General features: G+C 43.9%; 1 protein-coding gene and 1 pseudogene across 3 annotated transcripts; both read left to right on the top strand.

The window, feature by feature from the left end:
- Positions 1 to 3,339: 3,339 nt before the first annotated feature.
- Positions 3,340 to 9,784, top strand: LOC140365934 (probable nuclear hormone receptor HR38). 3 transcript variants are annotated; one of them, XM_072452551.1, is made up of 7 exons: positions 3,340 to 3,473; positions 5,314 to 6,110; positions 7,004 to 7,133; positions 7,507 to 7,667; positions 7,808 to 8,010; positions 8,104 to 8,282; positions 8,354 to 9,784. In XM_072452551.1, exons 2-7 carry the CDS (start codon positions 5,319 to 5,321, stop codon positions 8,593 to 8,595), a joined length of 1,707 nt encoding a protein of 568 aa, XP_072308652.1. In that variant the 5' UTR covers positions 3,340 to 3,473; positions 5,314 to 5,318; the 3' UTR covers positions 8,596 to 9,784. The 3 variants fall into 3 exon arrangements, with proteins under 3 accessions (XP_072308652.1, XP_072308653.1, XP_072308654.1); XM_072452552.1 differs by having other exon boundaries at positions 3,348 to 3,473; positions 5,317 to 6,110; XM_072452553.1 differs by having other exon boundaries at positions 3,370 to 3,473; positions 5,311 to 6,110.
- A 47-nt stretch (positions 9,785 to 9,831) lies between these two features.
- On the top strand, positions 9,832 to 10,912 carry LOC140365768 (uncharacterized; annotated as a pseudogene).
- Positions 10,913 to 11,874: the final 962 nt, after the last annotated feature.

Below are 11,874 nucleotides of genomic sequence, written 5' to 3'. Positions count from 1 at the left end.
TTACATAAAGCACTGTTAAGCTATACAATGTGAAACACTGAGGATAAGAAGTCCGAAAATAATTAAAAACCCATTATATTACATAATATGGGAGCTCCAGAGTTTCCTCTTTGCCCATGTAATAGTCCTGAAAATAGAAAACTCATTGTAGTTTTAACCAATATGTTTTTCGCCTAAAAGGTTCGAAACGTTCTATATTGAGGGTTTCCTGATGCGGACAGTCTGCTAAATGCACTTTGTATGAGCTAGTCCAATTATAAACATATAACAATTGTTAAGTTAATGAGTTGTTGTTGTTGATACATGTGTTCTGTTGATTCACTGTTCTGTCTGTGATGTGCTCTGATCCAATAAAGTCAAGTTTGCCACGTTTGAGGATGATTGTTGTTTTGACAGAACAAAAAGGAAACAGTTAAAATCAACATTAATTTAGAGAGTTTATGACAACATGTACTAATAAAAAGGATAATAATAGAATTGTTCTTACTTATTTGTCTAGATCTAGATTAAACTCGGACTTGAACAGGACCAAAATCAAGTCTGAATGACTCAAATTAAAACCAAACAAACTTGTCATTATTTGGTCCTAAACTGAGCCCATTTTTAGACCAGATGCGGACTTGGTTTGGTCCTGTTCTAGTCCTTGTTGAGTCCTTGTCTTGTTCAGGTTTAATTCCGGGTTCAGTTTTGGTTTGGTCCCAGTTTGGATGTGTCGACAGCACAAGTGTGAACGCACCCGAAAATACGCGTTTTAGCACATTTCACATGCGTTTCTGTCGGATTGTCAAAATAGCTCAGGGACGTTGCAATAAAAAAGTGTGTTAATGTGAGAAGAAACATCATAATCTAAAAACAAAAGCACCATACATTTTGCTGTAACTTTTATGCAGCACAGCTTGAATTTAAATGGTTTAATCTTGCTTCTAAAATAGTGTAAATAACCCGGATTATCGATTAACTGAATAAAACAACTGCACATTTGATTTTATTCCAGTTCCCACACAGTCTTGAAAGTCCCTGGCCTTAAATAAGAGAAGTGGAAACTCTCACCCTGGGATTGCCCTCATGATTCAGTCGTGTGGGTGTCCGTCTTCTGTATTTAAAAACAAGGCGTCAGCGCAGCATTAGCTCACAGCCGTTTCCAAGTAGTTTTCATCTTTGGGGAATTATCCTCTTCTTCTTTACCCCCGACCCTTCTCGCTCTCTTCTTTGCGGTTAAAAATAAACCGGTTTCGCGCCTCGGTTTCCCGCCCCCCTCACCCCGAGCCGGCACAGGAGAACCGTGTTGTGGTGGGTTTGTTTTGGAGAAGTTGGACGCCGGGGGCTTAAAATGTTGTTGACAAACGGGTGTCTACAACTGCGGCTTCAGAATGAGAGCAGAAAATGGCCCCGCGACGACAGAGGCCGCGGCCCATTAGCGTCACTAGGGATAATATAATAACGCAGTTGTTAACAGTGTGAAATTGTAATGATTTGAATAAATGAAATTGTCTTTTGAGGTAAATTGTGCTTATTTGCCCCTTTAAGTTTGGACTTGGGACATCACGATTCAATTCAATTTTAGAGTTACAATTATTGTAATAACGTCATGATTATTTCAGATTATTGCCACTATAATTCACATTTATTCACAATGTTATAGTTGTGTGAAATAAAATCTTTAGATTAAAAACAACACCAAACAATGCAGAGGTTAAAGTCTGTGATGGTGCATGTCGGGGGGCAGAGTCTGGGACCATCACCCCAGTGTTTGAGTCTGGCTCTGGGGACGTCCAGCATAAAGGGATTTGTTGACCTTAGAGCCCTGCTTGGGGTTTTGGACAGACAGAAGCTCGGCCAGATGAGGAAGAGCCTTTAAAACAAAAAGTGACATTTTAAAATCAATTCTGAAAGAAATGGGAAGCCAGTGGAGAGCAAAAAAACTGGGTTGATGACTTCTGAGTGTGTTGGTTAGAAAACGTGCCGCAGGGTTCTGTACGAGCATGAATTGATCTATCAAGATCGGTGCGATATAAAAAAGGCTACTTTAGCTAAAAGACATAATTGATAAATCTTGCTCAAACCACATTGTCAGTTTATAAAATCTAAAATTTTTGACAAATCACCAAATAAAAGATACTTTGTCTTCTTATTCAAATAAAGGACATTTTGCCATAACCAGGTCTTTATGTCTGCAATACAATCTGTCAAAGATAGAAGAGCATCACTTTTGTTAATCTGCAGATCGTCCGCTTGGCAGTGAAAAGCTAAATGGTGACTGGCTATAATTTACTCTAGTGGCAACATATACAGAGATGGGCCCAAAATAGAGCCCTTGGGCACTCCACAGACCAGCGAGGCAGCAGAGATATAAAACAATAAAGAGCGGCTAAAAACAACAAATAAAACTGTAAAAGAAAATTAAATAAATAAAACTATTAAAAACACAGAGGACCACACAACTCGCGAGGTGTTAAAAGCCTTAGAATAAAAGTGGAGACTTAAAGGCGGTATGGACGATTTTTCGGCGATTTGAGAACGCAGGCGGAAGTGCGCATGCGCACTCCCCCGTGCGGACTGATACAACACACACGTGCGTTTGTTTATTAGCGCAACGGAGCGCATCGCATCTCTCGTCTCTCATAGATTTCTGTCCACTTCTGCGTCAGCTCGAACTGTCTTTCTCCGTCTTCATTTTGCCCCGTACACTGAGGGAACTATATTATGATAGATCCATGCGCTCAGACACGCGGAAACGTGGGGACGAGCCTGACGCGGCTGCAGGTGAGCGGTAGGTGCGTTTTATGATTGATACGTGGCAGGACAAATGATTTATCCACGCCACGAGGAAATATGATAAAAAATTTGCTGAAGAAAATCGTCCATTCCACCTTTAATAAAGCATTATTGTGTTTAAAAGTGCATTTATACTAGCAAATTGTGCCAAATTGTATTGTGCATAGCAGCAAAAGTCCGTTATAAAAACAAGATCTCCACATCTCAGCTTGTTGAAGGAAATACTAACACATGCCAAGACTTGAACAGAGAATACAAACAACTGTCACTTTGTTTGTGCGCCTTCATTTCACGTTCAAACACGTTCAAATCCATCATTTCCACTCGCATCAAAGTCTCTCTCACGCTGCAAAAGCCTCACGTGAGCGACGCGGTTCTTTTTCGGGTCATTTGGGACGCAAAAGACGCTCCCACGAGCCTTTCGTCATGGAATCCCGGGAATGCGTCACACGGGAGACGGCGTGCTCCGCTTCCCGATTGGTCGTGCGTCCGGAACGTCTCTCCGCCTTTTCGCCATATTTGGGCCTCGGAGTCACGCCCCGCAGCTGAGACTTAAATAAAGCTGGATTGATGGAGGTTCGAGGCTGGGTCTGACCCGCCGCGTGCGTCTGCTTCCCCGGTGCGAGCGTGCGTCTGTGCCCTTGAACTCACGGGCAACACGATTCCAGTGGATTAAAAGACTTATTTTCATAGAACAGGTAAGTTACTCTTTGCATTTGGCCTCGCAGTTCAAGGGAGTCACTTATTTGTGCTTTTATATTTTCTGTAAAGCATTGATTTGTGTATTTAATTTCAGCAAAAATATTTCAAAATAAAACCTCATGTATGACAGGTTTCCCAAGTCTGCAAGTTTGCAATATGTTTTGAGATTTTTCCTCTCAAAAAAAGTCTTCAGCAAAGCTAAAGCTTAAAGTGGGCGTGGCTGCCATTACTCCATGCACAGTCTAAAAATACATGGCTCATTTTTAAGTCAAAGCTTATAGTTTACAGAGTACCTGTTTTTAAGGCTTGGAACTGACGTTTAAAATATCACCACTTTATTTTACCTTTAACTCGCCTTTAACATACTGGCATTTGTCTTTTCGTTTCAGCGTTTGCTACGTGTGTTTTCTTTGTGCTTTCTAAGGAAACTTGCCAGACACATTCAGACATAAAATATCTCTTAAATGGAACATGTCGACTTCCATCTCGTCTCCTAAACCGAATCGTCTGTTCAAATTGTGCCCTTCTCGACGCGCTGCCCGGGTGCGTATTTAACACCTCTCAAAATGGACCAGATATAACACATTTCTAGATATCTTTTCAATGTTAATGCTTCATAATTTGGCCTCTCGTCTTCCTTTACAAGTTGTAGCGCCGTCAGTCATTGCTGTCAGTCCCGAAACCCGATGCCCCGCTCCACTCCCTCCTCGTGTGGGCGCAGCTGGTAAAGGGGTTGCCCATGCAGATCTCGCAGAGGCTTGGGACATTAACAGTCCGTAATATAATATCGCCAACATCTGACCGGGCCGAGCTTCCGAAGAGGAGGCTTGACCACACGAAGCGCTAAGGACGAAGGGCCCTAGGGACAAGGGTGTAGTGTGTTGTCACAATGCCAACAAACATGATTTCGATACTACAGAATGTGCTCGATGGATCAGTCACCTGTCAAAGCTATATATTGTGTGTGGGTGGATTTGACGGTCAAGATGGGCTCAGTGTTTAGTTTTATAGTAGATTTGAATCAGCAGAGGAACAGGGACCACCGTGAAAAAAAGCCCTGAAAACTCATCTAAAAAAAACTGACAAAAAACTTTTATTAGTGTTTAGTGTCGGTGTAATCCCTCATTCGTCCAGGCGTGTTCCATAGTAGAAAAAGTTTCAGTTGTAGTCATCTGGACTGAGTCCAGATGACTACAACTGAAACTTTTTCTACTATTAGTGTTTAGTGTTTAGTGAAAAGCACTATTTGGCTGCATATGTCACATGAAACCAATAGTGTTTTATTTATGGACATAGAAATTACACTGGACATACCAAATGCATTGTGTTAACACCTGTCCATAAGACTTTTAGAAACATTCAATACAAACACATTTAAAATTAGCAAAAGGTGGCACAATAATACAAAACAATGACCACCTGAAACTCACTCAGAATAATCATGTGTGCGACTTTAGAACTCGCCATGTTTACTATTATCATGTTATTACCACATGTTTGTCTGTATTTATGCATTTATTCATTAACCTTTATTTAACCGAGTAAAGAAAAACATATCTTTTTCCATGAAGGCCACGTAAATGTTGAAACACGTTGGTATTTCCCTCAGTGGTTTAAAAAAATATATAATTACTCACACATTTTTAAGAAGTCTGTAACGATAATTTATAACACAACATTTTAAACATCTTCCCAGGTCTAGAGGAAACCCGACTCAAAACTCTGCTGTTTTGTACATTTTATGATTATTTATGTTTTTATTTGTTTATACTATGATTTTACTTCATCTTTTCTCATCCTGTCGTCCTCTCACGTTTGTGTTGTCTCATCCAGCAGCAGCGATGCCCTGTATCCAAGCGCAGTGCGCCTACCTCCCCCACGACCTCTCCTCCCTCTCCGCTCTCTCCTCTCCCGCTGCCTCCCCCGAGCTCTTGAGTCCAGACCCGAGCTCCAAACTGCTCATGGACCTCCAGAGGGACGACCCAAGCGCCGACTCCTTGCTCCCCAGCATCAACACGCTGGTCGAGGGCGCGTACGTCGGAGAGTTTGACGCGTACTCCTGCAAAATCACCGCCTCCCCCGCCGCGCCCGGCTCCTCGTTCAGCCCCGGTCCGCAAATTTCCTGCCAGGCGTTCAAACTCGACGATCTCCAAGTGTACGGATGTTACCCAGGCTCTTTGGCGTTCCTGGATGAGACCTTATCTTCGTCGTGTGGATCTGAGTATTACGGAAGTGCCATCTACGCCACAGGGTCGTCCCCGAATTTCCCAAACCAATCCACGCCTGCATGGGACCCTCCGTTCGCTCCTTACCAATCCACGGACAAAACGCAGCAACTCTCGTTTTTTACATTCAGCCCGACTTTGGACTCGCAACAAGATGAGGCCTTTTTCCTTCCTCCTCCTCCCCAGCCGCAGCCGCAGCAGCAGCAGCAGCAGCAGCAGCACGTGTTGTCAATGCACGGGCCCCAACTGTCCCGGGACTCCCTCAAGAATCCCCTGCCAGTGGAGGAGGGCGTCGTGTCTCCGAAGAGTCACGGCGGGAGCGAAGGAAGGTGTGCCGTCTGCGGGGACAACGCGTCGTGTCAACACTACGGCGTCCGCACCTGCGAGGGGTGCAAAGGGTTTTTCAAGGTAAATGCGTGGTTTTGTTCTCCTCAAACGATGGCGGGAGAAATAAGTCGTTTTACTGAGTGTGCGTAAAGGAAATCGGAGTAAAACAAACAATCATGGCAACTTGCAGCTTTAACTTGACCGTTCCAATTGCAGCACGGACACGGTACTAAAGTTCTGTACAATGAAAGAAGAAGGTGTTACAATACTGCGCAGGTAACCAGAGGTGATAGAGTAACCCAAAATGTAACTTTACGAACAACTGCCTGGACGTAACATCTGATTTACCATTTGAAGTTAATGTAATTGAAAGGACAAAATATTGAATAATGCACACAATCCGGTATTTTCAAATAACAGATGCAAAAATGAGAAAAACTAAATTACATCTGAAGGAGCAGTTCTAGAAACATGTTAATAATTTCATATTGTCAATATGAAAATTGTCACTTGTAGATTTGCTCACAGTGGAAAGAGTTTAACCAAAACATTTTACTCAAGTAAGAGTAGGCAACACGTGGATTACACATATTGTGACAGATTTGTGAACAGTAATTGAGAGAAATGTGTCTTTTGTGTTTATAGAAAATTGGAATCATATCTTTGCGTTCCGCTCATGAAAAATGGGGAAAAAAGCAAAAGTGTATATACAATTTTCTCCCATGAATTGCAACAAACCTATCCAAACCCCTGGACAAGACCAGGACTTAACCAGGACTAGAACAGGACCAAACCAAGTCTACAATATGACTAAACTGGTATCAAACCAGGACCAAACCAGGACCAAACCAGGGCAACTGCAAATCCTGCCGTTATGACACATTTGAGAGCATAGCATTACATTTATTCACACAGTTTGTAACACGTTTTTCATTTACACCTGATTTGACTCTGTATCTCCTCCATTTCCACAGCGAACAGTGCAGAAAAATGCTAAGTACGTGTGTCTGGCCAATAAGGACTGCCCCGTGGACAAGAGGAGGAGAAACCGCTGCCAGTTCTGCCGATTCCAGAAATGTCTGGCTGTGGGCATGGTGAAAGAAGGTAACGCAATATAGCTGAGGCTCCTAAAGCAATAACCAGTGCATGTGCAGGCAGGGTAAGGAATGAAAAGAAGCAGTGACCTTCCCCGTGAAACTAAAGCTCCAAAGGACAGATATACAGTACTATACCAGCTGCAGAAACACAGAACTCAATAGCATCATGACATTCTGCATTGTCCATAAAGTGCTTTTCATAACCATCTGCCCGTCCCTCACATTTACTCGTTGATAAACTTTGCCTTTCGTTTTAAATTATGACTTATAATATTTCCAACCGCCTGAAAAAGGCCTTAAACCTTGGTAATGAAGTTGCCTTTCTAATTCTGTCACTCTATTATTTTAATACTCCACTTGTGTTCCCTCGTGTCGCTCAGTGGTGCGCACAGACAGCCTGAAGGGTCGGCGAGGACGTTTACCCTCCAAGCCCAAGACCGCAGAGCCGTCCTCCAGCGGCGCCTCTGTGAACATCATCTCGTCCCTGGTGGAGGCCCATCTCCAGTCCAACCCCAGCGCAGACAAACTCGACTACTCCAAGGTGCAGATCACTTCTCACGCTCTATGATTATATACATTCACTATACTGATATGTGAATTTATCCTTTGGGAGATTAATAAAGTTTTGTTTTCTGTAAGAGTTTCCATAATATCCATTCATCGCACTTGTTTGCTCTTCAGTACCAGGAGAGTGTGGAGAAAGCCACGGGGAAGGAAGATGCAGGAGACATACAGCAGTTTTACGACCTGCTGACCGGAGCACTCGATGTGATCAAAGCTTGGGCTGAAAATGTGCCCGGATTCAATGACTTCTGCTCAGACGACAGGCAGCTGCTGCTGGAGTCCGCCTTCGTCGAGCTCTTCATCCTCAGACTGGCCTACAGGTCAGTGTTACCACTCTTTAAATCACTTAAAATGCTTTTGAATCGAACAATTCTGGATCTCTCTGACATTAATATTTGGTGCTAAATCCTCAGGTCGGAGCCAGAGAAGCAGAAGCTGGTGTTTTGTAGTGGTGAGGTGCTGCACAGACTGCAGTGTGTCAGGAGCTTTGGCGACTGGATCGACTCCATCTTGGAGTTCTCCTCGAGTCTGCACCGAATGAACCTGGACGTGTCGCTGTTCTCCTGCCTCTGCGCCCTCGTCATCATCACAGGTGAGACATATTACATGTTTATAACTATAAATATAGCAGAGCTTTTATAACACCATCCCCTCTGTGCACAGACCGTCACGGCCTGAAGGAGCCCAAGCGCGTGGAGGACTTCCAGAGCCAGCTGCTGTCCAGCCTGAGGGAACATGTGAGCGGGACGCAGCCCAACTATCTGTCTCGTCTGCTGGGAAAGTTGCCCGAGCTCCGGACACTGTGCACCCAGGGCCTGCAGAGGATCTTCTACCTCAGACTGGAGGACATGGTGCCTCCTCCGCCCATCGTCGACAAGATCTTTATGGATACTCTGCCTTTCTGAAACCACTCACACAAACATGGACGCCTGATGGTGAAACGCACTGAAAGTGAAGTACTGTTTCTGACTTCTGACCAGCTGAAAACTTTTTTATGATGATTGATGAGCATCAGCATTTCACTTGTATTTACATTCATCCAGACGATGGAGCGTGCTCTGAGTGGACTTGCACTATAGTCAGAAACACTAAAGCAGAGCCATGTACTATTATCAAACAGTGTCAACAAGAAAAGCCTTACAGACAAGTAAATGAAGTCTTCATCTTGGACCAAAGATTATGAACAAAACCAAAGCCGTACATTTACCAGTGATCACCGTGTCTCTGTGGCTGGAGTGTTTCCAAAGTGCCTTTAAGCCTGTGCTCTTTCACCGCTCTGCTGTATGTTTGGTACATGTTGCTCACAGCCACAGCATCTCTGCAGCAGACAGAGGAATAATGGAGTGTTATGGGCCAGGTGTAGTGTCTGGAGCTGCTGGCTGTGCTGTTTAATTGGATAAAGAATATGCAACAGGGAGAGAACATGCGCCGCCAAAATGGATCATCCCGCAAAGCTTAAAATGACTTGAATTCACAATTAGATTTTTTTAGCAGTTTTCAATATATTTACGATACGATTATTTAACCATTTGCAATGCATTTATAACCTGACAGTTTAGATAATAAACGGTCCCAAATTTAAGAATGTATTTCCTTACAATTACTTTATTGATCCAATACGCATGCACTTATGAACAGGCTTGCCTCAGTATAGACCAGACTTGTAACTGGCATCATCAACTTGTCTCTAAACCACTCAAATTATCCATGTTCTCGATTCAAGTTATTTTAGTCAATATACAGTTTGCAGTCATTTTGTGTCCTTAAAAATGTTTTGCCATGAGGCCTTTTGAACTGTTTGTAACATGTTTCTATCACGTGTGAGATATTTCTCGACATGAAAATACAAACGAGCAGCTAAAGCCCTTCTGTTTTGAGATAAATGTGTTCTCTGCAGCTTGATAACAACATGAAACAATGTTGAATGTGTTAATAATGTACGAAACCTTACTTTGGAATGTTTGAATGTGTTTTGTTGGCTGTTGGTTTGTCTTGTTGAAAAAAAAAAGTGTATAAAATGTAAATAAAATGAGCAGGACATTTCCTAGTTTAAAATATTATTAATCAGGCTTGTTAAACTACTTTTTGTGCACACTTGTATTTCATGTAATCAGTGTGTGCTGCAAATAAATAACAAAGTAATGGCCTGGACTAACTTTGACTGTGGCCACTACGGCATCATTTACAGTGCATCCCGGCATTTGCCACGACACTCAAAGGTGAGCTCAGGTCTGGTCATCCTTGAGATGCAACTACAACTTGATTGGAGTCGACCTGTGGTAAATTCAGTTGATTGGACATGATTTTGAAAAGCACACACCTGTCTGTATAAGGTCCCACAGTTAACAGTGTCAGAGCACAAACCAACACATGAAGTCCAAGGAAGACGGGGACCCATCTCCAGATCTTGAGCTCTGCATGGTCAAGACTACCTTCTGGAGATTGATGGTGGAAACTGGAGCCCAGAGGAAACCAAACCAGACATGGGGAGAAACATTCAAACTCTACATAGTCGCAATCTTTCTGTGACGCGGTTCCATTGTGTCACCAGGAATTGTCTGTAGACCTCAGAGACAGGATTGTATCAAGATACAGGGAAGGGGAAGGCACAGAAACAGTTCTAGCGCATTGAAGGTTCCTCTGAACACAGTGAGCTCCATCATCTGTACATGGAACAAGTTTAGAACCATTTAGAGCTGGGCCTGGCCAAACCGAGCAATCAAGAGAGAAGGGCCTTTGTCAGAGAGGTGACCAAGAACAGGATGGTCACTCTTACAGATCTCCAGTGTGTCTCTGTGGAGAGAGAACCTTCCAGAAAACAACCATCTCTACAGCACCTCACCAATCAGGCCTGTGTGGTAGAGTGGCCAGATGGAAGCCACTTCTGAGTAAAAGGCACATGACAGCCCGACTGGAGTTTGTAGAAAGGCCCCTGAAGGACTCTCAGACCATAAGAAACAAAAATTTAACTCTTTGGCTTGAATATCAAGTGTCGTATCTGGAGGAAACCAGGCATCGCTCATCAGCAGGTCAGTACCATCCCTACAGTGAAGCATGGTGGTGGCATGGTGGTATCATGCTGTGGGGATGTTTTTCAGCTGCAGGAACTGGGAGACAAGTCAAGATCAACAGAAAGATGAATGCAGCAGTTACAGCGACATACTTTTTGATGAAAACCTGCTCCAGAGCGCTCCTGACCTCAGACTGGGGCAAAGACAATGACCCTAAGCAGACAGCCAAGAGAACAAAGGAGTGACTACTGGACAACTCTATGAATGTCCTTGAGTGGCCCAGAGGCCAAACTTGAACCCAATTGAACATCTCTGGAGAGATCTTAAAATGGCTGTGAACCGACGCTCAACCTCCAACCTGATGGCGCTTGAGAGGTTCTACATAGAAGAATGGGAGAAACTGTCCATAAATAGGTGTGTGAGCTTGTAGCATTATACTCAAAATGACTTGAGGCTGTGATGAAGGACCGGAGTACTCTGCACAGATGTTTCTGTACACTATGCCAGCCACCTGGTTATGGCGCTCCATGTATGCTGTCCCTGCCAGCATCTTGCACCCTGCAGTTATGTGCGGGATTCTCTCAGGGCCTCTATTTATCTGGTGTTCAGGGCCTGCTCCTGTGCTGCCATGATCAGGGCCTCTGTCCTTCAGACCTGCTCTTTCTAACCATTGGTAGGATTTGGTGATATCAGCCACTTCAGTTGTGTTCCGGTGGTACATCCCATGTAGGGCCGTGTCCTCACATGATGCTCCCTCCAGCACCTCATCATCCTCTGTTCCCCAGTGTCTGAGACATTCACTGAGCACGTCATCTCTAGGAGCCTTGTCCTTGATGTACTTATGGATCTTGGACCTTTCGTCCTGGATAGTGGCTCTCACGCTCACTAGTCCCCGGCCTCCTTCCTTACGACTAGTGTCCAGTCTCAGGGTCCTGGATTTGGGATGGAACCCTCCATGCATGGTCATGAGCAGGAGCTTTTGTGTCTTAACCTCTGTGGTCTGTATCTCCTCCTTTGGGCCTCTGATTATTCCTGCAGGGTATCTGATCACTGGCAGGGCGTAGTTGTTTATTGCCCGGCACTTGTTCTTGCCATTGAGCTGGCTTCTGAGGACTTGCCTCACTCGTTGTAGGTATTTGGCTGTAGCCGCTTTCCTTGTCAATAAGTCCATAA

This window comes from Eucyclogobius newberryi, unplaced genomic scaffold (genome assembly GCF_026437365.1).
Source record: "Eucyclogobius newberryi isolate DKJ021-1_F unplaced genomic scaffold, fEucNew1.0.hap1 SCAF_19, whole genome shotgun sequence".
Classification (NCBI taxonomy): domain Eukaryota; kingdom Metazoa; phylum Chordata; class Actinopteri; order Gobiiformes; family Gobiidae; genus Eucyclogobius; species Eucyclogobius newberryi.
This window is presented reverse-complemented; position numbering and strand designations above follow the sequence as displayed.

Excerpts from the sequence above, each read along its gene's own strand:
- LOC140365934 (XM_072452551.1), top strand. The coding sequence starts at position 5,319 with ATGCCCTGTATCCAAGCGCAGTGCGCCTACCTCCCCCACGACCTCTCC. Across the intron at positions 7,668-7,807 it reads ACAAACTCGACTACTCCAAG|TACCAGGAGAGTGTGGAGAA; the intron begins GTGCAGATCACT and ends TTTGCTCTTCAG. Across the intron at positions 8,011-8,103 it reads ATCCTCAGACTGGCCTACAG|GTCGGAGCCAGAGAAGCAGA; the intron begins GTCAGTGTTACC and ends CTAAATCCTCAG.